General features: G+C 38.9%; 1 protein-coding gene across 2 annotated transcripts; it reads right to left on the bottom strand.

Annotated features, from left to right (window-relative positions):
* Positions 1 to 1,761: 1,761 nt before the first annotated feature.
* vezf1a (vascular endothelial zinc finger 1a) lies at positions 1,762 to 27,422 on the bottom strand. Of its 2 annotated transcripts, XM_048180870.1 has the most exons (7): positions 27,370 to 27,422; positions 26,439 to 26,575; positions 11,095 to 11,864; positions 6,055 to 6,124; positions 5,675 to 5,840; positions 3,061 to 3,096; positions 1,762 to 2,826 (listed from the first exon to the last, which is right to left on the bottom strand). In XM_048180870.1, exons 2-7 carry the CDS (start codon positions 26,472 to 26,474, stop codon positions 2,468 to 2,470), a joined length of 1,437 nt encoding a protein of 478 aa, XP_048036827.1. In that variant the 5' UTR covers positions 26,475 to 26,575; positions 27,370 to 27,422; the 3' UTR covers positions 1,762 to 2,467. The 2 variants fall into 2 exon arrangements, with proteins under 2 accessions (XP_048036827.1, XP_048036828.1); XM_048180871.1 differs by lacking the exons at positions 3,061 to 3,096; positions 27,370 to 27,422 and having other exon boundaries at positions 26,439 to 26,726.

Below are 27,422 nucleotides of genomic sequence, written 5' to 3'. Positions count from 1 at the left end.
GTTTTTCTTTCTGCTACTCAGAAAGCCTAGTCTTCATATATACAAAAATTACCATTGTTAATGTACTAATACAAAAGTTTTATAAAAGGTTATTTTGCTTTTCTTCGCTCACATGTCTATCTGTACTCTAAGATCCTCCGAGCTAAACACTTCTGTACAAACATATACATTCAACCGCTTTCACAGGGGCTCCAAAAATCAAATCAAAATCAAAACAACATTAGACTCAATTCAAAAATCTTCACTTCATTGGATTTCATAATTGGTTTGAATTTGGCAAATAAAAGAGGCAATTATGATGCATCTGCTAAAGAAATGCATAAACGCTCATTCTGACTCTCCCACAAACTAAACTATGGAAACATGCTTTTGTTTGTTCTAGTGTGACGGGAGAATCATACGGCTCACACACGCACACAAACACACACACGGATCAGGGATTCATTGTGTCTGATCAAGATAAAGCATCCCCTTCCTGAGACTCAGTGCTGGGGTGGACGGCATCCATTCAGACACTCCAGATCATCACATCACAGGCTGTGGCGGGAAAACTACCCACAAAAAAAATTGCAATATAATTAAATTATAGTCAAATAATTAGTGTTTTCACTACAGCAATCTCTTCTCTCTGGCATCTGCTCCATCCACAGGAAGCATATAGAGGAAGTGGCTGTCATAATGTACCTAAATTTCCATCACATTGGCAGCAGATCCATGTAGTGAGTGGCAGCTCACTCTTCCTACTTATACTGTTAATTGTGTCCTCAATAACACAAAATGATTAAACTCTTTAGTCCGAATAAATGGGCATGTAACCACCCACCACAGTGCAGAAATTTCCAGAAGCAGTCTGTAAACTTTCTTCATTATTTCAGACCGAAGACGTGCTTTTATGCTAAATGGCGCTATAGCAAAATACTACCAACCTACAAAAGTCCAAACCAATGGAGAAGATTTAATATTAATCACTGGAAGCAAATAAAATGAGCAGGATGGTGCCGCTGTAGAAATAACAGGTAAAATAACCACAAAACAAAAACAAACCTAAAATATACAAAACAAAGCAAAACAATTAAAAAAAAAAACTAAAACAAAATAAAACCTAAAACATACAAAAAAATAAACAAAAAGATCAAACAAAAGAATCTAAAAATAAACAAAAAGCAAAACAAAAACTAAAACAAAAAACGAGAAAATCTAAAAACAACAAAAAAATAAAACCTAAAATAAAGTAAAAAACAAAATAAATCAAATCAAAATGAACTATACCTATAAATAAACAAGAATAATTTCCTGGAATTATTCATGTTCATTTCCTATTCTCAGCCTATTTCTTTTGCAGAACATTTTTAAGAACAGGGATCTTGCAAAAATCTTATAAAAATACTAAAAACGAGGTTATAAAATACTTTTAAAGACAAACTCAGGCAACAAAAGTCCAAATTAAAGGGCGTCAATGCGGGACTCCAGCCTCTAGATGGCCCTGTTTTGAATGAGCTGGTTATCTACAGCTCATAAACCCTGTCCCAAATGGCGCACTTGGCCCTTATGGTCCTCCTCCGAATCCACACTTTGGTGAAGTAATGCTCCACAGACTTTTTAGTAGTAGTATGCTTGGAAGTCCACACCAGTGTGCAAAGAGGGCGCTTTTGAGCACCTTTCTCAACCATAAAATGACAAAGGGGACACCCTACAGTCTTCATGAAATTTATGGATACGCACAAACAAGACCACATCAAATGCGCAATTTTGGACAGGGCCATACTATCATGATATTTCTATTTAGATAATACTGACTTTTTAGACTAGGGATATGCTTTCAGTGCAAGACTCTCTTTCCTTCCTCCAAACATTTTCTTTTGTATGCAAAAGCTAACAATGGCGACGTAAACAATAAGAAAAGGAAGCTGCCCTCCCCTCAGAGAAACTAAAAAGTCGTAAACAGTGTCCTGCCGAACACTATTAATAAAGAAAAAAATTGTACCTCTTCAAAAGTTGCTACACGTACGTACGCACTCACTCACACCCCTGCGCAAAATCAAAATAATACAAAAAAATATTTTAAAAATCCTCCCTCCCAATGGAAGCAACAGTCACTTTCAAATGAATTTTCTTAAATACTGATTAGCAGGTTTCACCTCAACATCATTGAAGAACCCATCGGCACTCTGCTTATTTAAAAAAAAAAATTAAAAAAAAGTGTTCGAAATGCACATCAATTATTGCATTTGTCCTTAAAAACGTCTGTCGGGATTTGAAGTGCTCAGAGGAGCTTGCGAAATGCCCCGCTACCGAGCTGCTCACCTTGCACGCAAAATGCAAACGTATTCAAAGGCCAGAGAGAGTTGAATCAACCAGTGCAAATCTTTCACCAGAGTTGCCACCTAGCCACAGGATGGGTTTGTTCACGCCACACAGGTGTCAGTCGCACAGAGGTCAGGGCAAAAAGGCTGGTCAGGGGCCGGTTCTACCAGGGAGAAGACGGCAAAACTTGGGACAGGAAGGACATGCTGTCCATTGGTCTCATGGCGATGTTGAGCGGGCCACCGATGTTCATGGGCATGGGGGTTGTGATGGCCACTGGGTGGGCGATGTTCATGGGCGCTGTGGCTGGGATGTTGACGGAGGCGATGTTCACAGGGCCGGTGATGGTAACCGGGTGCTGCAGGCTGACGGGAGATGTGATATTGACCGTGTTGGTGGAGATGTTCATCTGGGCTGCTATAGTAACGGGGTTGCTGGTGTTGCCACGGTTCATTGCAGAGGTGATGGGTGCTGCGGCCGAGACCGGCGTGGTGGAGGAAGAGTTGCAGACTTCAGTGTTGTCTGTAGAGCAGGAGAAAGAGACAGGAGAAGCGTTAACGTGCGTGTTGAGGGTTTGTGTGTATTCTGCTCCCAAACTCTCTGGGTGTCTAGACTGGTATGTCAAATGACCTAAATGAACCTGTAGACATATGTGATTGAAATTCCTGTTATCATTTGGCGAAGACAGAAGAGAGCAAACTGTTACTGAGTGTGTGTATCTGCTTTTCCGTCTTTTTTGTTTCCTTTCATTTTTACCTTTTCGGAGCCCTGAGTGGTTCCACTGCCAGTCTCCTATTTAGAAACAGACAGAGGGTTATGATGGGCAGGCAGCTGCCTGCAGTGATGCATTATGGGACTTTTTGCAATGCAGGGCTGCAGCATTTATGCTCAGTGTGAATTCAGACATGAATACCGTTTAATAATCTGAGATTTTTGTTCATTATCATAAACAGATTCAAGCCTTTTTTATATATAATTCAACAGAAACAGATTTTAATGTGAATGTTGCAGGTTCAAAACAGGTTAAACTAAACTATCGACAGCATGTATGGCAAAAAAATTCTTCATAGAAAATGTCCAAAATTGCTCCACATATGTCCATTGTGAGGGAATTACAAACGATTATTTGCCATTTTAAATGGAGGTGTAATAATATATTATATTATAATTTGTAAATTAATACATTTTTTAATTGAGGCAAAAGACAAAAGTATTAATGTAATATAATAATCAAATAAAAATTAATGTAATTATATAATTATTGTTTGCAATATATATATATATATATATATATATATATATATATATATATATATATATATATATATATATATATATATATATATATATATATATATATAAAGCAGACAGAAATGTTTAAAAAAATATATGCAAACAATTTTAGGTGAGAGACAAAATTATTGAAATAATAAAATATACTTTTTAATATAACAAAGATACAAAATAATATTCTGCGGTAATCAACAGCATGGTCACAGATGCTGTCAATAAAGTTTGTTAATTTTTGTTTTGAAACCTGAACATTCAGAGGTTTTGGCTACTAAAATATACAATAAACATTCTACCAAAAAAGAAAAACAAAATCAGTGTCAACAATAAAAAAAATATAAAAAAAAATTAGCTAAATCACTTTCAAAGCAGACAGAAATGTTTAAAAAAACTAAACTACATGACAGACATAGATTATGAAATGGGGATCAGCGGGTTAATTCATGAAAAATATACAAACAAACACATAATGGCACCTATCACTAAATATCCCAACAGCTCTGAGACAAACTGAGACCACGAGTACGAATTTGAGGGAACTCCACTCATTAAATACTAATTAAAGTAAATGACACTACAAATTTCCAGAGTACTGCTGACCGCTTTTCATCATTTCATTAGGTCTAACCTTTGACCCTTTCCTGACCCTGTCGTCCTCAGAAAGGATCCGGTTCAGTCAGAGCAGTTTCAGCCTAAAGCAAAGCATTGGCCTCCTCCACTGATATGCTTGACTAATTTAATCTCTGAACATACAAATCAAATGCCATGACCAATGAAATATGATGGAATGCGCAGCCAAAGTAAAAAAAAAAATATTCACAAAAATAAATGCAATATTACACAACATTACTGGGAAAGGGTTTCTGGCCCAAGAATCACAGCAGCCATGTTCAAATATCATTCCAAACAAAAATGCTCAAAAATAATTGCTTTAAAAGGCCCTAATGCCCACTTTACAGAGAATTCACTCACAAGACTCTTTGTGCTTTATAACATTTTCCAACAACCTGTACCATTCCTCCATCACAGAAAGAGCTCTTGGCTTAAAGGGTTAGTTCACCCAAAAATGAAATTTCTGTCATTAATTACTCACCCTCATGTTGTCCCAAACCCATAAGAACTTTGTTCATCTTCAGAACACAAATTAAGATATTTTTGATGAAATCACACACATAGGCAGCAACATCATTGCACCTTTTGAGGTCCAGAAAGGTAGTGAAGTCATTGTTAAAATAGTCCATGTGACTGCAGTGGTTCAACCTTAATGTTATGAAGCGACGAGAATACTTTTTGTGTGTAAAAACAAAACAAAAATAACGACTTTGTTCAACAATTTCTTCTCTTCCCTGTCAGTCTCCTACAACTATTTTAAAGAAGTTTCTACTACCTTTCTGGTCCTCAAAAGGTATAGTGTGTGGTTCAGAAACCCTCAGATTTCATCAAATATATCCTATTCTGTGTTCCGAAGATGAACGAAGGTCTTACGGGCTTGGAACGACATGAGGGTGAGTAATTAATGACAGAAATTTCCTTTTTGGATGAACTATCCCTTTAAAAATTGACTGCTCAAGCCCATTAAACATGTGGCTCTCAAACCAGGAACCAGTAAAGTCAAAGCCCAGGGATGGGACCAACTAAAAAATGTTTTCAGAATAACTTATCATATCATGAAAACACTGAATTACTGAATACTTTGGATATTAAAATATGTTCTGAGGAAAAAAAAAAAAAAAAAAAAAATGTAGGACTCAAAAAAAAAACCACAATGTGGTATAATTTGTTGTAGGCACTATTGTAACACTCAGTTTCATTGTCATTCTGGCCAGTTCTCAGAGAGAAATCTCCCAACTGATCAGGACAAAGTCAGCTCTCATAAACTAGTGCACTTGAGTATGTGGAAGAGAGTTTGGGAGCTGAAGGGACAGCAAAGATCTTGGAGACGAGAAGAAAGGATGGAACAGAGTATTAGTAGAAGGATGTTGGTGCTAGAGCTACATGAGTCACCCAGAGAAGCTGGGAGAGTTGTCGTACAGACTACAGGCTGATTGGCTGTTGGGGCAGCAAATCATGTTGCACTTACCTTTGTTACAGGCGTTGTTAAAGTTGCTCTGGCCATGTGTTTTTAAGTGGCTGGTGATGTAGGCGGCGCTCAGCATCTTTCCGCACACGTTGCACGTGACTTTCCCCTCGTGCCGAATCATATGCGACCGAAGTCTGTCTTTGGTGGCAAAGGCTGATGTACAGGCCTATTATGAACATAAAACATACATTTACATCATTTACAGCCAAAATTTGAATCAGTTTTCCTTGAATTACTTGAATTATTTAAATTGTCATACACTACTTCAGGAAGTCCTCATTATTAACACTTTATGGAGTTTACCTACAATTTTTGCAACTAGAGGTTCACTGTCACGAGGCTCAGCTGCATAAATGGGATGAATGGGTTCTGGTTCTTACCGTTACTTGGCATTTGAAAGGTCTCTCTGAGGAATGAACATGCTTTACGTGGCAGCTGAGATGGTCAGGCCTGAAAGGAGAGGGAAAAATTAAATACACGGCAAGGAAGAAAACAGCATAGTGCCTCTGTAACAAAGCCTCTTGATTTTTGGTACCAGCTGTGTCTGTGTGAACTTAAGGAAAAACAGCTTTTTGCCTCCAGGTGCTGTACTTTGCCTCTGAAAGACAATTTTGACAGGTCTATCTCTAAGTTGCAGATTCATCAGGTGCCGTGAGCTAGAAAACCTAATAGCAGATGTGGCTTACAGTAAACACCAGCGCTACTCACTGATCACAGCTAATAGAACACAAACTGAGGTTCACACTAGAGGTTTTGGTTTGGATTCAAGTTTGATTGCCTGATCACCGTGATTTTGTCAAGTAAGATACGTTGTTCCTGGGTCAAATTATTTTGTTGATCCTGGAACGAAATTCCTGTCCAAAAATTTTGTCCTAATCCTATCCCTACCCATAACTTATCCCTAAAATCAGTAGAAGCACCTAACCCTGGTTATAAGCCTAAACTTGACAATCTAATTGGTTGATTGGAATGTTGTTCCAAGATCAACAAAGGCCTTGTCCACGCTAATGGCCGTTTTCAAAGCAGCTTTTTGAAAACGCTGGATAAATTTGCAAACGCCCTTTTCGCGTGGATGGTGAAAACTGAGGTATTTGAAAACGATGATGCATGTTTAGTCATGTGTCACATATAGTACCCATCGATATGTATAGTACCCACATTGTTGTGCCTGCTATTTACATTAACAGTATTGAATTTATGCACATTTGCTGTCATGCATGGCAAAATATGAGTTACGTTTTAAACCCAGTTTTCACCTGGGCGCAAAAGTGAGTGATGGTGATATTAAGTTAATAAAATGATCGGGCCAGAAGAATAGCGTGCATTATTATATCTGCTCTCTCTGCATCAACTTATGAGCTTTTATTACGTTTTACACATGAGTAGTAAAGGTTAAGCATTTTCAGACATTTCAGTATGGATGAGCAACTTTTGGAAAATGCTAGTGTGTAGAGTTGGGACAATACATCGATTCTCAATTCTTGATAAAATGAATCTGGATCGATCCTGATATTTTCTCTCTCCAATTGATTCTGAACTTTTAACAGCAGATGCCGCTCTAGGCTAGTTTTTAACCGCACACTCAAATGCTCACGACGAAGAGTGCTAGACATCGCTCGTGCGTTCGGCTGAGTCATGTAAGTGGCTAAATATACTTGCACCTCGGCTCAGAATGCTTTTATGACGCGAGATTCAATTCAATTCAATTTATTGTCATTGAGCCAAAGTCCGAAGACGAAGCCAATGAAATACAGTTAATATCCAGAAAGGATGCAGAATAAAATAGCAATTGTTCCACGTAGTGCAAAAAAAAAAAAAGTACAGTAAAGTACAGAGTACAGTTAGATGAATGCACTATATAAATAAGTTATATGAACACTGGAAGGTGTTCAACTGATGCTAAAAGCAGAATGTAAGTGCTACTAAAATACAATGTGAAATGGTAATTGTGTCTCAGGGTTGAGAGTTCAGCAGTCACAGCCTCATTAATGTAAACAGCCCACTGTGAGCACCCTTGTAATTCGCTTCAACCTTTTCGAACGTTACGAATGATTATTTTAGGTTTAAGTGGTGTGTGTAAAGGAACTGGAAGCAAGCAGATTACGGCTGTTTCTACAGCACATAGTGCCATCTGCTGTTAAAAACTAAGATCAGAATCGATTCGAGATTCTTTGTATCGTGAATCGATGTATTGTTCCAGCCCTTCTAGTGTGGATGAGGAGTGTTTTTAAATGAAAACTGTTTTCAAATGTCTCCGGATTAATGTAGATGTAGCCAAATATGTTGATCCAGGAACATGCTGTATTTGATGAAATCACATCCACCATGTCTAGTAAGAACATTAGCTGGTTCAGGTGTGTTTAATTGGGGTTGGAGCTGAACTCTGCAGGACAGTGGCCCTCCAGGAGCAGGATTTGACTCCCCTGGCCTATAATATTTGGTTTATTGATTAGTATATGAAAGCATCTTCCAAAATTGAGGCTCACAGAAACAAGTTCTGCTGGATTCTATACAGGATGCCAAGGAAACATTTCTTTAGACGAAGGTATTTTTTGCAATCGAACTTTTGGAACAAAATAACAGCGAAGTGTGGAGGAGAACAATTCAATTCAGGTTTAAAAAGCACACTAAATATGAATGTGACACAACCTGCCAGAGGAGACTGGGACATTTTGTTTTCAGGTGGTGTTCTCAGGAACAGCCAGAGATCTAAAAACAGCTCTTTTCATCTCTGTGCTTTGACTTGTGTCAGTGCGTGATTAATAATCCGAGGATTAATTTCAGGGATAGCAAGGCCTCTCTGAATCTTTCCTGGATATTCAGACATTATAGGCGAGGTATAGACGAGACTCTTAAAGCAGCCGTGTGTCTGCGGCCCCTGAGTGACTCAAAGGAAACCCCAGCGCTGATCCTCTAAGACAGAACAAACAGGAGGGAATAACAGAGGAATAAGAGCACCCCCTCCTCCTCCTGTTCACGCAGACCCTCGGCATGCTGGGCCCTACAAAGGCAGCCAGTCAGATCCATTCACAACAACTATAAATCAGCCAGCGGCAGCCAATAGGAACGAGACGAAATTAACATCATCAGAACAGCAGATGGTGGATTCAGCTCGAGCTTTGAACACATATTTCAACAGACAGTATTAAATGCACTGACATCATCAGAATCCACAAACAGCCTCATTTTATGCAGGATGGAAATTAGTTACATTTGCTATTAATGTATACATTTACGCATTGTTGAAAGTGAAAATATTAGTGTTATTTGTAGAGATTTGAATCAAGGAATGGTTCTTATTCAGAATCAACCTTAAATCATTTAAAAAAAAATCATTTTCATGATGTTCGGTTTCATTATAGATTATACCAAACTACTAAATCTACCACTCAAAATAGGACTGGGCAGTAAGACGCTATATATGGTTACCACGGTATAAAATGTCTATCGTTAGAGATTTTGCTAGTCAGAGTGTGTAAATATATAGAAGCACTATTGACACTTCAGAGTGATGAAATTAAATGCATGAATGAGAATATAACGAGTGGGATGTGCTTGATGTTAAAAAGAGTTATAAGCGCAATATATCCTGAAAAGGAACTCTGTGCGGTGCTCGTGCTGACTGGCACGCTGCCAAATTGTGCGCACAGAAAGCTGCCTCTCTCAGAAGTCGAACGTGAATTTGAGACGTGCAAAATGTTAAAGGGGTCCTTGATTATGATGTCACTTTTTTAAACTTTAGTTAGTGTGTAATGCTGCTGTTTGAGCATAAACAACATCTGCAAAGTTACAGCACTCAAAGTTCAATGCAAAGGGAGATGTTTTCTTTTACAGAAATCGCTTTTTAAGGAATACAACAAATGGCTGGTAGGCACTACAGTGAGCTTCTACCCGGGTTGGTGACATCGAAAACCCCACCTCTGAGAACACACGACAAAGGGGGTGAGGACATGTCGGGCTGCTTTAGAGAAGAGGAAGAGTTGTTGTAGTAGAGTGTTGTTGCCATGCCGTCATTTTACGCCGCTTCACAAACGAGGGTCGATTCAACACTGGATTTGCACAAAAGATTAACATGACGGCACATGCTAGTCGATGAGTTGAATCAACTCCACATCAACTACATTAATGTATCCACTCTAAAAGTAACTTCTTCCTAAGTCTCTTCATCAGTGTCGACTCTGGTTTGAACAATGTAAGGCTGAACACCGTAACTGAAAATCGTGATTTTGGCTGCGTGAGATTCTCCAGCTTGGTTGTTGTTGAGCAACCGAAGCGCGAGCTATTAAAGCTCCGCCCTCTTTTGGAAAGGGGACTGGTAACAGCAGTTCATTTGGATTTAAAGGGACACACACAAACGGCGTGTTTTTGCTCACACCCAAAAGGGGCATATTTGAAATGCTATAATAAATGATCTGGGGGGTATTTTGAGCTCAAACTTCACAGACGCATTCTGGGGACACCAGAGACTTAGGGTGTACTCACACTAGGCACGGTTGCCTTGAACTGAGCCCGATCACGATTGTCCCCCCTCCCCACTCCCCGCTGGCCTGCACTCACACTGCACTTAACCTTCCCAGCCGGAGAATGCTTACATCATATACGATGCAACTTTTTGAATGGAAGAAAACAGTAAGAAATGCACAGATACTGCCTAATAAATATATTTTTGCCACGCTGCGATTTTCACTTGCACGTATCAGAGGATTTTTACAGCAGCTGATGTTAATGGAGGAATTTGCAGCTTTACTCACAAACTACAATTCCTCTTCATCAATAAGGTGAGAATCAGACCCGTTATAAACCCAAATACACTCAAATTAATTACATGAATTGATAAGTGTACTATCAGAGTAGTAATAAAGATGTTTGCCATCATAATGATGACAGTAGCGCGCACAAAAATAGTAGCTGTTCCGTGCTCAAGCACGCTTTGCGCTCACACTGCATGCGAACCGCGCTCGAGCCCAACCGAACCACGCTCTGGCCCACCTCTTCCAAGCAGGCCAGGGCCGGCTAAACGAACCGCGCCAGGGCATGGAACGGAGCACTCACACTTGTCAAACGAACCGGGCTTTGAGGGTCAAACGCGCTTGGGCACGGTTCACAGCGCCTAGTGTGAGTACACCCTTATATTACATCTTGTAATAAGGGCATTATAGGTCCCCTTTAATGCATCCTTGCTGAATAAAAGTATTAATTTACATTAAAAAAAAAATAAAAATCTTACAGACCATAAACATTTGATTATCAAAAAAGGGAGGAGCTTCCTCAAAAGAATCATTAAAGAACCAGAATTGTTCATTGGAATCTGAACCAGAATCATTAAATTCCTTATAATTCTGTAAATTCCCTAACTTCAAAATCAAACGCACTTATTAAATCGAAGCAAATTTAAAAAGAAATGCAAAAGCCCCACATACCTCGAAAAGCCCTTTCCGCACACAGAACAGACGTAGGGTTTGTGGACACCTCCATCATGCGAGCGCACATGGTACGTCATGCGATCTTTCCTCTTAAAGCGCTGCTGGCATATAGGACACTCGAACGGCTTTTCGTCCGAGTGTGACAGCTTGTGACGGTTCAGATGGTAAACGTCCCGGAAGGCTTTCCCGCACATTTCACAGCCGTGGTTCTTTTTTACAGGCTTGGGTGGCTTTTTGGGAGCACTGTGCTGGGTCACGTTGGACATGGACGTCGGGGACATGACAGTGGAAGCAGAGGACGTGGAAGTGGTAGCCGTGGAGAAGATGCCAGCGACGGTTGAGATGTAGGCAGGGTCACCCGTGGTCTCGCGGGGCATGGTGGAGATGAGCGGGACCATGGTGGGTGCCGCCTGCGCGGTCTTCTTGGGTCTGGACACCATTTTGATGCCAGTGTGGCAAGACTCATGGCGGCGAAGGTGGTAGCTGTCACGGAAGGCCTTGTTGCAGTAGCCGCAGATGAATGGCGTCTTGCTCTTGTGCTCTTTCTTGACCACGGGCATCGGACCGCCCCCTCCAGCGTTCCCACCCCCTCCTCCCCCCGTCCCGCTGGCTACATTGTCCTTTAGGAGCTCGGCTGCGCTTACAGGGGGCTTGTGGTCCAGCGGAATGGGCATCACAGGCTTCTGGTCCTGTGGCTCAGCGTTCAGCAGTGGCAGCAGGCTGTTCGGGGCCACCTGGTGCTGGTGGTGAAGGGCTTCATTAGCCTGCTGGAAAGAGAAGACAGAACCGGGGCAGGAAGGTTAAAGACTGTGATGTACTAACAAAAAAAAAAAAAAAAAATTAATTACAGTATTGGCCAAAATTATGGCTGATATGGCTGTTATCGCTACCAAAGTCAATACTGAAATTTTTAAAATGTGATGCTTTGAGTGCTGTTGAGTGGATTCGTAAACACCTCTGATTGGCCACTGTGTTCACGCGCTCAACATATATGTCTGTGATTGGCTACAATGATCAACACACGGGAGCGTTGGAAACCACACAGAAGTGTTTTCATTTAAAAGCGGGAGCGTTTGAAAGCAGGTCCGCTGATAGACACCTGCTTTTAAAAGCTCCCATGTGTATCTGTGTAAGCGCTCGATGAAGAGCGTCATTGATGACTATAGAGTTGTCAAAAGTACCGACGTCGGTTAGGGCTGGACGATTATGGCCTAAAATCAAAACCTCGATTAATTGAACATTTTACCTCGATTACGATTAATGAACGATTATTTTATTTCTGATTTATTTTATTTTTTTTTTTTGCCCTCATAGTTCACTGACAAGGTTTGTACTGTAAATAGCCTATGATTGACTATTAAGGTGGGATATTTTTTTTTCCTGTTGAAAGAGTGATCTGACATCATAGCTCACTATCAGCAGATATTTCATTTATGGTTTGTAACATTTCTTACAGGTTTCTGCTCGTTGTAAATCAGATAAAGATAAATTAGCACAGTACCAGTAGTGAAGAATTAGAATTAGTCATACCGTCTCTCTATTAATTGTGAAGCTGTGGGTTGTAAATAGTTCCTTCAAAAGTAGAAAAAAAATAGATGCTATAACTTTTGAGTTTCTAAGCTATTTTAGTGATAAATCACAGGACAGCGCTGACAACAAGTTTCTGCGTTACTCTGTGTGCGCGCGATCTTCACGTTTTGCGCAGCTGTTTGTATGAGTGTTCGTGCCACATGCAGCTGCGCGAGCGCGGCATAGATATATGTATATATCTATGCGAGCGCGGTAGCTCGATATAATAATACACATCCGATCGTCTAATCGCTTGAATGTCCAAACCATAAAACAAATACAACTGACAAAGTTTAGTCAAGACGGAAGGCTCACCGCTCGCGCGCCATCACTATGTGTTGAACCGGCGTTCACCTCCGTGTTTTGCTTTTATGCCACTGACTGGACTGGGCGGAGTCACGTGGCTACACACGCAGTTATGTTTTTAAGGGGGAAGTATTAACAGGATTAAAAAACCGAAATAACCGACATGGGAAAATTACGTCGGTTAGAGGTTCTGAATTTCGGTTTCGATTACTTTTCGATTAATCGTCCAGCCCTAACGTCGGTACTGAAATTTTAAAAATGTGACGCTGTGAGCGCTGTTGAGTGGATTCGTAAACATCTCTGATTGGCCGTTGTTTTCACGGCTCATCGGATATGTCTGTGATTGGCTTCAATGATCAACGCTGTAAAAACATTGTAAATAGTCATCAATAAATCTCTTCACTAAGCGCTTACGCAGATACACACAGGAGCGTTTGAAAGCAGGCGTCTATCGCAGATCGGTCCACTGTTAGACACCTGCTTTCAAATCGCTCGCACTCCCACTTTCAAAACGCTTTCAAATTCAAACACTTCCGTGTGCTTTCAAATGCTCCCATGCGTTGATCATTGTAGCCAATCACAGGCATATCCGATGAGTGCGTCAACACAATGGCCAATCAGAGGTGTTTACGAATCCACTCAACAGCACTCAAAGCATCACATTTTTAAAATTTCAGTACCAATAGGTACCGAAGTCGATACTTTTGACAACTCTAGATGACTATTTACAACATGTTTTTGAAGCGTTGATCATTGTAGCCAATCACAGACATATCTGTTGAGTGCGTGAACACAATGGCCAATCAGAGGTGTTTACGAATCCACTCAACAGCACTCAAAGTATCACATTTTTTAAATTTCAGTATCGACTTGGTATCAAAGTCAGTACTTTTGACAACACTAATAGTGATAACCATTAAAGGATTAGTCCACTTTTAAATACACTTTTCCTGATAAATTTATTCACCCCCATGTCATCCAAGATGTTCATGTCTTTCTTTCGTCAGTCGAAAAGAAATGAAGGTTTTTGAGGAAAACATTCCAGGATTTTTCTCCTTACAGTGGATTTCAATGGCTACCAACAGATTGAAGGTCAAAATTACAGTTTCAGTGCAGCTTCAAGGGCTTTAAACGATACCAGATGAGTAATAAGGGTCTTATCTAGCGAATCGATCGGTCATTTTCAAAGAAAATACAGCACTATATACAAATACATTCAGCGTAAGCGTTATGAAGAATGCGGAAGCGGAAAGTACGTTCAAGGCGATATTTTGTTTATAAAGCATAAACGGTTGTATTTTTTTCAAAAATGACCAATCGATTCGCTAGATAAGACCCTTATTACTCATTTGGTATCGTTTAAAGCCCTAGAAGCTGCACTGAAACTGTAATTTTGACCTTCAATCTGTTGGTAGCCATTGAAATCCACTGTAAGGAGAATAATCCTGGAATGTTTTCCTCAAAAACCTTCATTTCTTTTCGACTGAAGAGAGAAAGACATGAACATGTTGGATGACATGGGGGTGAGTGAATTTATCAGGAAAAGTGTATTTAAAAGTGGACTAATCCTTTAAGATGACATTATAAATATAAAGAAATGTGTTCTGCACTTAATTAAAATAAATAAAAATGATAGTATAACATATTAAATAAAATAAAAATGAGATAAAATAAATTAAAAAAATAATAAAATTATAATAAAATGTAATACAATAATGAGATAAAATAATAATAATAATAATAATAATAAAATCAGAATAATTAAATAATAAATCAATCACAACTTTCATGTGTGCCGACCCAAAAAAAATTAATAAAAAAAACTGTAGTCTGGTGCACAGAGCATAGAGAGCTCAGTCTCACACACCGGTCTTCACTTTTATTTTTTCACAGATAAGAAAAAAGGTGGCAATTCTCTGGAGAATTTAACTGTGGGCCTCCAGTACGTTTGAACAGAGATGAAAAACTCTGATCTCACGGATACAGATGATACAGCCTGAGTCCATCCTGCACAGAGTTGCTGCGTGTGTGTGTGTTCTGTGTTTCCATCAGCACTTCCGGCAGCCTGTGGGGTGACTAACGATGAGCAGAAGTTCAGGAATGAACACACACGCTCACTTTACATACATACAAACACACACTGGACACGACAGCTGGCAGGAGGAAGAGGCGCTCCATTGAGAAACATCTCATTAAATCAAATGAGTCAAGTTTCCCCTCTTCAAACAGAAATTCATGCTGGGCTAATGACTGGATTCAGAATTCCTGATTCAGAATGATTCACAGTGTTATCAAAAGTGTCATCTGGGCCCCAAACTAATGACACAGATTACGCTGCAGTCGTGATAGAGCACATGCTGGCATGAACGCAGGGTACAGGACAGAGCCTGTGCGCTCTGATTAACTGAACTCAAAAACAACGCCGGGCCGCTGAGGAATCTAAATCTGTCCGGTGTAAACCGATCTGCCAAGATGCTCCCGGTTCTTCATGTGACTGCAAAATTAACCGTAACGCAAGAGAGATGATTCAGCGGGTCAGGAACAAACAAACTAACTAAGCCTGTGAATTAGATGACAAGGACTTCACAGAGAAAACGAGAGATACAGCACTTAGAAAGCTCTGATTGATGGACAGGAATATGAAACATTTATATTTAGAAATGTATAAAGTAACATACTGGCTGATATTAGATGTCAAACTCATTTTGTGTGAATAAAAGTCCAGATCTCTATGTATTTCAAATGACACCAAGCTTCATGTACAGTGGAAAACTGCTTTTATGCTTTTTAAATTTAAAAAACACTTCTACTACTGCAGCACTGTAATAAGGAAATTATGCAAACGTTATTGTTCAAAAGTTTGGGGTCAGTAAGATTTTTTCTTCAATACTTTCAGAAATAAATAAATTATAAAAAATAAATGTTACAAAGGATTTCTATTTCAAATAAATGCAGTTCTTATGAACCTCCGCACCAAATCAGTATATTAGAATGATTTCTGAAGGATCATGTGACACTAAAGACTGGAGTAATGGCTAATGCAAATTCAACTTTGCCATCACATGAATAAATTACATTTTAAAGGTGCCCTAGAATTGAAAATTTAATTTACCTCGGCATAGTTAAATAATTAGAGTTCTGTACATGGAAATGACATACAGTGAGTCTCAAACACCATTGTTTCCTCCTTCTTATGTAAATTTGATTTTTGCAAAAGACCTCTGAAGAACAGGCGAATCTCAACATAACACCGACTGTGACGCAACAGTCGGGATCATTAATATGTACACCCCAAACTTTTGCATATGCCAGCCCATGTTCAAGACATTAGACAAGCCAGTATTAACGTCTGGATCTGTGCACAGCTGAATCATCAGACTTGGTAAACAAGCAAGGACAACAGCGAAAAATGGCAGATGGAGCAATAATAACTGACATGATCCATGATAACATGATATTTTTAGTGATATTTGTAAATTGTCTTTCTAAATGTTTCGTTAACATGTTGCTAATGTACTGTTAAATGTGGTTAAAGTTACCATCGTTTCTTACTGTATTCACAGAGACCAAAACCATGTCGTTATTTTCATTATTAAACACTTGCAGTCTGTATAATGCATAAACACAACTTCATTCTTTATAAATCTCTCCAACAGTGTGTAATGTTAGCTTTAGCCCTGTTAGCCACGTAGCACTATCAAACTCGTTCAGAATCAAATGTAAAAATCCAAAAATACTATACTTACATGATCTGATATGCTGTATGACAAACACTTTGTAAAGATCCATTTTGAGGGTTATATTAGCTGTGTGAACTTTGTTTATGCAACGTATTATAGAGTTGCGAGCTTGGAGGCGGGGAGCGCGAGCATTTAAAGGGGACACGCACAGAATCGGCGCATTTCTAATTATGCCCCAAAATAGGCTGTTAAAAAATTTAATAATAAATCTATGGGGTATTTAAAGGCCTTCTGAAACAAATTGATGTGTTTGTGTAAGAAAAAAGTCCTTTAAAATAACTAGCTTCCGGCAGACGGCCATATGCATGTCGACTTACGCCAAAAGACTATCCCCTGACGTGATGTAGGAGTATCGTGAGCTTTGACGCCTCTCGCTGTTCAAACAAATAGGGCTGGGCAACAAACTCAAGCTCCTTTTCTCTTATATCGAAATCCTCCAACATTTCTCTTTAAAAATACTCGTTTTAGACTTCTAATTCGTGACCGGTGTTTTGTTTTGCTCTATCCGCTTTGCTTCCACGTTATGCGTCGGATCAGAGTTCACTCTTTTGCCGTAAAGCGATGCGTACGGCCATCTGTAGGAAGCTAGTTATTTATTTTAGTTTTAAATATGGATATTTTTCCTACACAAATGCATAGCTTCGCTTCAGGAGGTCTTTATTAACACCCCGGAGCTGTCTAGATATCTTTTATGATGGATGGATGCACTTTTTTGGCCTTCAAAACCTCATCCTCTATTCACTGCCATTATAAAGCTTGGAAGAGCCAGAACATTATTTAATATAACTCCAACTGTATTCATCTGAAAGAAAATAGTCATATACACATAGGATGGCTTGAGAGTGAGTAAATCATAGAGTAATTTTAATTTTTGGGTGAACTAACCCTTTCAGATGTATAAAAACAACAAGGAATGCAATCCAGAGTAGTTTATAAACATATGATGCAATTTTATGACATGCAATACTGACGTACTACATACTCAGAAAGTGCATACTTTCCCATTATGAGCAAATTATTTACTTTCACAGAGTAGAAGTATGTGAATTGGGATGCAACCAACATGAACACCAAACAGGGAAACTCACCTCACAGGCCTAGAAACAGAGGTGGATGTTTTTTTGTTTGTTTACTGAGGCTTCTGGGAGGCTGGACACACTCCTTCAGTTCTCCCTTACACACATACAGCAGCATGAGGCATTTGTTTACATGGCCAGGGGCAAAAGCTTACAGACACTCAGTGCTAACCTACATCACAACCACCTGCCCCAGACAACACTGATCTCTGAGCCAAAGCGTCAGGACAGACAAGAGGGAAAATAAAATACAGCAGTCACAAACACATAAATTGCCATGCTGGGATTTTGAATCTATGAACAATCCTAACGAACTGATTCGCTAAAATGAATCAGACTTCAACGCTACCACTGCCTGAGGCCCTTAAAAGACCCAATAAAGTGCGGCAAACGCCCTGTTCACCCACTATTGATGTTCAATGGAGCATCTAAAACAGGCACAGCCCCCAAGAACTGAGAAACAGCCCCAAACCAGCTCTGCTGAAAAAACCTTCACTCACCACACACAACTAATGAGCAAAAATCGTACGTAGATTTTAAACGAGAACAAAGTCAACGAAAGGTCAAAGGTGGCATTATTAGGGCTCGGCCCCTGAGGGCACGTCAACCCGTTCCTTGATAAAACAACAAGGCCTGTCAATTCTCAGAGGCCAAGGAAACACACATATAGCCTGAGGGCATCAGTAATGAGAATGGGTTGATTAATTGTCCTACAAGCTAATTGATTAGTGAGGCAGACTTGTTAATTTATAAAAAATATTTTTAACATCATAAAGAGAGTTTCAACATGCTGACAGTGTGCGTAACTGCCCAAATGCTAAAATCTTCGCAGAGAAGTTCTCAAATTTTAAAATCTCTATAACAGTTTTGTGCAAAAAAAGATATTTTGATATCTAGCATGTTTATTTGTCAAACATCTCTTGCAGAGTATTGCGTGTTTTTGCATTCAGTCTAGGGCTGTCAAACGATTAATCGTGATTAATCGTATACAAAATAAAAGTTTGAGTTTGCATAATATATGTGGGTGTACTGTGTGTAATTATTATGTATATATAAATACACAAAAATTAATGTATATATTTAAGAGAAATGTTATTTATGTACAAAATATATTTCTATATAATATAAATTATATAAAAATATAAATAAATACATATACTTGTAAATATTTCTCAAATATATACATGAATGTGTTTGTATTTATATATTCATAATAAATTACACACAGTACACTCACATATATTAGGCAAATTCAAACTTTTATTTTGTATGCGATTAATCGCGATTAATCGTTTGACAGCCCTAATTCAGACCATGATTATTTTTTAAATGTGCGCGTGCAGAAAGGTGTTTGTCAAGTAAAAAAAATTTGAAAAATGTCATTCTATAGCCATTCTGTATGAATACCCCTAAGAAACAAATTTAATAGGGATTCCTGACCTGCCCTTATGGACCCTTTTCACATTTCCGAGGTTACCAGAAGTGGAAGTCATCATAGTCATAAACTTCTATTGTGGTGAACGGAAACTACAAAAAATAATTTTTGCTTTCACCTTTTGCTCCAAAAGCAAAAGATGATAAATGCACATTAGCGTTATGACTTTGCGATAACGGCATTATTTTAATACTCTAAAAGATTATAAAAAGTCCAAGTTTTAGGTCGAGGCAGACAGCAGGGAGTAGACTGGACACATGACTGTAACATGTGTGACAAGCTTAATGTTATTAAATCCAATAAGAAGGGGCGTAACAATATATTGTGTCACAATATATCGCAATACAAAAATGCAACAATATGTATCATGGATAGTGACAATATGTATTGTGTATAGTTCACCCAAAATGAAAATTACTGTGTGAGAAAAAATAAGTTTACAGAGTTTTAGTGTCAGTACTACATTGAACTACTATATATAATGTTGAATATAATGTTTAATAATGCAATGGAGGAATATTTATGGGTCCTGATAATGCCAAATGTCTTATGTTACCAGTAAAAAGTGGCCTACATTATTGTAAATATATCCAGAGTGCAAGCATATCCATATTTTCAGAATCATGAATATTTTTATTCTGGTATCAACATTGTCCTGTGCATTGGGTTACCAGCACCAAGTCCAAGCCTATTCATTTCCAGCCCCAAAGTAATACCAAATTTAGCATTTTAATCAACAGTTAATTTTTGTTAAGCATTTACCATATGTCTTGAAGTATCACAATAACATTGTATCGTGAGTTCAGTATTGTGATATGTATCGAATCATGACATGAACGTATCGTTACATCCCTAGCAATAAATTAAGTACTCACGCGCACAGAAAGTTGCCTCTCGGACAGCGCAGGATCACAAATTCAGTTTTCTTCCGTAGCTTATATGGCCAAATATACACAAAATTATGTCAAAATGCCTGTCTTGAAGAGTATTCACGTAAACACAGACAATTACGTCTTAAGTGATCTAAACAGTTGAGAACGAAAGCGTGCGTGCAATATATTGGATCCGTGCAGCTCTTAAACTGACAGCAGCCTAATTAAGCTCACAGATGGAAGGAGGTTTATGTTAATCAAACAACAGAAGAAAATCACTCACTGCTCTTGACTGAATAACTTTTGTAGCTTTAATAAGAATCAGTATACATTTAATTCATACAGAGAAGAGTAAGTGTTTTTTGTTTTTTTACATTTGATTATTCCATTTCTGTTGTTAAATAAACTTAATGTAGGCCTACCTGAAATCCTAAACCCTCTGCTTTACAATGATGTTAAAATGACACTTGTTAAGTAATGCTACAGTAAAACACTGCTGTTCACTTTCAGAAGTTGTAGGGATGTTTTCTTCTCACAAAAAGAATGTGAAACATGTTTAAATATATTTAAATCTAATTTAAATTTATTTTACACACTTAAAGTATTATCTGATCGCATATCGAATACCGCATTAAGGAGTCATCACATTTTTTCTTCAATATCAGGCAGAGATATTGATTGCATTTGTCAAAGGAGAGAAAGATGTCAAAATTGCCATAACTCCCTCAGCTGTTGTGTTAGAAATACTCGCACAGCAGTTAATTTTTTTGTAATTTAAGGTAAAATAATACAAAGTATAATGTTATAAAATGTACATAACATAAAAAAGCTAGATTTATGATGTTAAAACTGTGGAAATGCAGTCTATCAAAGCCTCCATTAGTCAGTTTTAAAAATATTTCATTTTGCACATGCTTAATCAGGAGCAAGAGATGCTGTTGGTCTCTGCAGACACACCGAAAAGAGGACACCACAATTAAGATGCGCGCTTTCCTGCAATCACGAAGAGGGCAGGGTTAAATACCTGACCTCTCGCATTCAGCGTCATCCATCCATCTCGCAGGGCTGACCGCGACGCAGGCAGACGCAGGACAAGAAAAATGAACGCTTCTTTCTGCTCCTTATTTCATCTGCTCTATTGTGATGGACACAAATCGGAGCGGGGATGCCCTCACGAATCCGCAGGGGGTCTTTGTGCGGGAGTCTTCTCCGATTTGGTTCCTCTATTCATGAGGAGAACTGCATATCTCCACACACACACAAACACACACACACACACACACACACACACACACAGACACACACACACAGACAGACACACACACACAGACAGACACACACCTGCTCACTCACTTCCTATACCATCCCAGTCATCATTTTACTGGGTACGTCTGGGGATGCGAGTCTAGACTAGGCCGCTGCGTGTGTGTGTGTGTGTGTGAACTTCACGAGCATGTGACGCAGAATGACTGTAGCCCTGCTGCGTCTTCACGCCACTCTGACAATTTTGATACAAATCGGCTCTGAAGGCTGAGGTCAGTGTAACGTAAATAACAGAGAAAACGAGTTCAGCGAGAGAATAAGGAGTTTTGAAAAGCCAGCGGCCGCACAATGGAGATCCGCAACGGGCCAGGGCTGGATGCTGAAACACATGGTAATTCATTTTCGAGTAAAGCTTTCTTAAATTTGAATTTGAAAAGAAACAGCAAAGAAGAAAGGGTGATTAAACGGGCAAAAAAAACAGTACAAAAGGAACAGGGTGCTTGTGGGAAGGCAAACAGCTCATAACACCACACAACCCAGCTGTTTACAACTATTAGACCCTAAAGGACAAATCCCAATGCATAATCTCCCTGCAGTTCACACATTTTCACAGACACATGAAGGTTGCGTTTTTCTGGGACTAGGGATGGGTGGTATGACCACAATCTTACATCATGCTATGAGTAATTGTATAGCACACTAACTGTATACACTAAAACATAACATATTGCTGTTTTGTCTTATATATATCATATTGCTGTTTTGTCTTATATATATATATATATATCTATAAAGTCTATAAAGTGAAATTTTATTGAAAAGGAAATAAATGTATACAAATAATATAATTTTTACTTTTTCAATAATCTAGACTTACTTTAAATAAACAAGTGTTTACATCAATACATTGAAAATAATTATACTTATTTTTATATTTCATAAAATTCAGAAGATATATATATATATATATATATATATATATATATATATATATATATATATATATATATATATATATATATATATATATATATATATATATATATATATATATATATATATATATATATATTTTTTTTTTTTTTTTTTTTTTTTCCCTCCCTCCAATATACTTCACAATCAATGAATGATAAATTTGGCATCAGTGCAAAAGCAGTTCCACATCATGTTTTACCATTAAAAACAGAAGACTGTAATACACTGTAAATATGAGCCACAATATATGATGTTGGAATAGATTTTAAGACCACGCCTTCGGATAAATTGCCGTATAAACAATATGACAGATTGGAGTGTTGACATTTAAAACATTTGACGATATATAACATCATACTATAGCCCAAAACGCTCTTTTATACTTATGCGTCGAACCTACGCCGTAGGCTGTGTGTAGCATGCGTAGCCTACGGCATAGCCTGATGTGCACCTCTCCAAAAATTTAACAAAGCATCAATCCTACACGGACCGCAAGCGCTGTGATTGGTCTGCTAGAACCCCTCTCTCAGGTCCAAAAAAATAAAAAATAAATAAAATCTGCAATAGCACCAGATTTCCTCATACGCATTTCCACTCGCGACATAATTACACTTCGATATTTAACAATAAGCTGAAACAAAAGTCGCTGTCTATTTACTGCCATCACTACTGCTGCTGCTTCTCCGACAACGTACACAAGCTGCTTCTACTTCGGCTTTTGCCTTGATACTGTGGGTTACACCATCAACATGCCCGTGGACACTGCCTACTAGTGGTCTGCAAGAGTAAACGCACGTCGATGCAACGACACAAAAGTATAAATGAAAACCGGGGTGTAGCCTACGCCGTAGAGGCTGGGTCCAACTCAGAAGTATAAATAAAGCTCAAAGTATACTTCACTTTTTACACATACGCAAGGGTACACGTACAGTGCGTATGATGCAAATTTCATCATCAGAAGAGTATGCGCATACTGTACGCGCACCGCCGGATTTTTGTACTTTGTACACGCAGGTTGCACATGTGCATTTAAATTTTTTTGCAGTAATTAGTTTATCCACAAGGTGACAAACTGATTCAAGGTAGTCGAAGAAAACCTGCATAAACAGAACAGACCTGAACGCATGCAAGCTACAGCGACATTGGAGGCCTACATAGACGACATATTTTGCAAAGAGGTTAGAAAGTATTCTCATTTGGACAACTCTAGCATGAAAGAATACAAATATGTTTACATGGGTTGTAACCCGTGGCGAGAGATTGCTCAAAAATGCGCATTCGTCGAATGTGAAGTATACTTTGCAAGGCTGTACTTTCGACTGTACATGTAAAAAAAACTAAGTATACCCAGGGCTTAAGCCTCAACTGTGACGCTGCATCCTGCTATTTGAGTGTGTCCCAGCAAACATTTCCACTCTGGTGAGTCGACTGAGGCACTGACTCCAAAAACATTCTTAGATGAGCAATGCTCACATCCCAGACGGTTGGACGTCAGCACATTCATTCATCATGAAAAGTTAATGTTCCTTAGAAGTAAGAATGAAAGTCTAAAGCTATTCTGAACACTGAAGGCAAGGTGTTGATGTGCCCCGGAGCCAAGGCCTCGTCTGTGCTGTGTGTCTGATCAACAAATGAAGGATCTTTTATGAGTCAGTCACTCATGAGTCACAAACCTACATCAGCTCGGTGATAAATGGATTACAGGAATTCTACTTTCTCTAGGCTACACCAAGTTATTAGGGTCACAACAACAGACTAGCTGTCCAACAACCGATTAGTGAGGTGAACTAGTTTATCAAGAGTCATGTTAAAGGCACTAGAACAATGTTATACATTTTGTTGACTTGTGTACTTTCATTATCCCAAACATTTTCAACAATGTTTAAACCCAGAGAAATCAGCAATTTTAACCAGGACATGGGCAGAGTCATTGCGTCTCCTGTCAATGACGTCAAATGCGTGTTACCTTCGATTTCAAGTTTTACTAATATCGAGCTAGATTACTGCAAAGTGCAACAAGTCTCTCATAACAGCCACCAAGCGAACGCACAGAGTAACGCTCTAACATAAATTTCAACACTCAAATGTATTTAGAATGATTGTTTTAAACATGTAAAAAAGCATTGAGTTACCCAACATACGCAATGAAAAGAGCGGAAGCGGCCGACTGCCTCCGACGAACTCAAGATCAGTGTGTATCGCAGGTGTCTACCATTAGCATTCACTCCAGCGGCCTCATTCTGCTCCCACAGCTCTCGACCCGTCCTGCTTCATACCACCGTAATGTTAGTAAAACTTTAATACATTAGCTCATCCATGAACATGATTTCTGCCCGAGTCCGTCAGATTCCTTTCTTGTGGAGTTGAAGATGGCAACGCCCATGATTTACGCGCTAATCATCATTTTGAATAAGCGACCTCTGGTGGTGAAAAGTTAAATATTGTGCTTTTAAAAACAGGTCTACTTCTAATCTTGAGACACGGGAATGATTTGCTCTCTCATTAAACACCCACTGAAGTGATTCACCCTCAAACTCAAGCTTACTATCAGAACAGCTTCTGCAATCTCAACAAGTTCATGACTAAAACCTGAAGTCACCACATTCACTATGATGCAAACACACAAGTCGTCCAACCAACCAAAGAGAAAAAGTTGCTACAGGTTTCAGCCTGATTTATATTAATCAAAACCTCTTTTCAACAAGGAGAGAAATGGACATTACAGAAAGAAACAGGTTTTGCAAAACTGTGTGGCGGCATGTGTCACATTAGAAGGATCGAACTTGTCTAACCTCACTTTCCAAGTACTAACTGTGAAATGACTCAGTCGTGCAGCACTTCAAGGGCAAAACAGGACACCAAACATCCATTGCTTATGGAAATATGATATTTTAAATCAATATCAGGTTTATTAGAGCAAATGTTATGTTATTATATAGCAAGATCTTTTCAGAAGAGTCATATATTGAAGCATGTTTCACACTTACATAGGCAATAAAGAATTATAAAGAAGACCTGCAAAACTAAACTCATCCACCAGGCAGCCCACATATGGCTGAACATGTGCTGAACACAAAGCATGTAATCAAACACACAACTTCTTCACTGACATGTTGCCCCACAGTAATTTATAGTTGTAGAACATACAGTGAGAGATCTCACTGACTCATGATAAATATGATTTTCAACAGCATCACACAGAGGAACCAGATGCAATACCAGACAATGCACATTGTAAAAGGTATAATGAAAAGCAGAAAGTTAAACTAAAGCCTGGAGGATACAAGTGACTAAGAAAGCAATGACTGAACACCTCATAAAGTGAGTTTACATGTGAACTAGTTCTCAGCATCTGAGTCACCGCAGCAGCTCATACTGTGTCTGATTATATAGACTCACAATATCAGAATAGCACTCACAAAAAAATTAAATATTTTAAATATGCATTTAAAATGTAAAAATAAATTCCATACATTTCCATAATTTTTTCAGATATTAATTTCTGTAACTTTTTCAGAAAATGATAGAGGAATTGATAATGAGAGATGCTGGACTGATAGAGAGGGAGAGTTAATGAAGAGATGGATGGAGGTAGAGACAGAGGAACGAACAGAGAGAGTGACAGATATAGGAACAAACAGAGTGAAAGATCTATAAAGGAATGAACAGAGAGATGGATGGACAGATAGAGAGACAGAGGAAAAGATAGATGGAGACAGACACAGAATAACAGAAATATAGCGGGATAGATGCACTAAAGACAGATGGAGTGAAGGAAAGATCTACAGAAAGAAAGAGATGGAGTAACAAAACTGATTGATAGAAGGCTACATCTATACAGATAAGAGGAGTAAACAGGGATATGGTGTTAGATCTGCAGAGATACAGAGTAAACACAGAAGATTGAGTGCTACTACTACATCTAGAGGGAGCGCAGCTGGGCGCCCGGGACTCGTCTACTATTGTTTTGCTCCAAGTGCTCTGTTTCAAATATCTCTGTTCATAAAGCAGACTGAAGCAGGCAGGCCGGCAGCACGAGTGAGCGGCGCGCGGACTGCGTGTGAGTGTGAATGTGCGTGTGTGCTTAAGAGAGAGAGTTTCTCACCTGGAATAAGAAAGAGCTCCAGCTCTGCTCCATCATCGCGTCTCACTCACAGAAACAAAGCGCTCAACATGGCAGAGCGAGACTTCCGCCACCCCGCGGACCGTACCACTCGCGGGACGGGGGAATATAACAGCAGTCTGAATTATTTAATGAATAAAACAGTATTCAGTTCTACAGAATGGTAATATACAAACAAATTTATACCTAATTTTCGGCACAAGGTACTCCGTCCATGCTTTCTGAGGCGACTGTCATGAAGTTCTGAATTTAGTGTTTTTCAAAACACCCCTGTTTTTCATCTCCATCTCGATAGACTCTCGGGACGCTCCAAAAAACAGGATTGAAGTTGATGAATAGCGTGGAACTGTCGCGAGACTCGTCATAACTCACTGCGCGAGACTGACTGCAGGATTTATCCTGTCTGCAAAATGTACATTAAAGTCTATATATATATTTTACTTTTAATACAGCGTTATGCAAATCAGTGCTTAATTTCTCGGCATATTGTTGGTGGTGATTTTGATTAATCTAAGAGACTTGAATCTTTTGAAACTTTTCACTTAAAAGATTTGTTCATAGATTGGTTCAGTGTCCCTAGCTGTGTTCGAAATCGCTATATTCACTATTCCCTATATCAGTCCACTAATATAGTCCCCTAAAATGAGTGAATGAAAATGAGTGAGCAATGTGCAGGAAGGGCTGCCGCTTTTGCCTAGTTTGTGCTTAAAGGTGATAGAGAGGATTTTTTCGTCGACTGAGAATCCAAAGACTGTTACTGAGTTTTTTAAATGAGCGCATGCGTAAGAACAGCCCCCCTCCTTCACAGCTCATTGCAAAGGAACGCCTCCCAAAACCCGTGCACGAGTATTGGAACACGAGTGTTTACCACCGGCATTCGCTGTGGTTTTTGGATTCATTATGTCGTACTCACCGCAGGTAACTCATAATTTGCAGTTGTTATTCCTGTCTCCTGACAAAAACATT

Source organism: Megalobrama amblycephala, linkage group LG2, assembly GCF_018812025.1.
Source record: "Megalobrama amblycephala isolate DHTTF-2021 linkage group LG2, ASM1881202v1, whole genome shotgun sequence".
Lineage (NCBI taxonomy): Eukaryota > Metazoa > Chordata > Actinopteri > Cypriniformes > Xenocyprididae > Megalobrama > Megalobrama amblycephala.
This window is presented reverse-complemented; position numbering and strand designations above follow the sequence as displayed.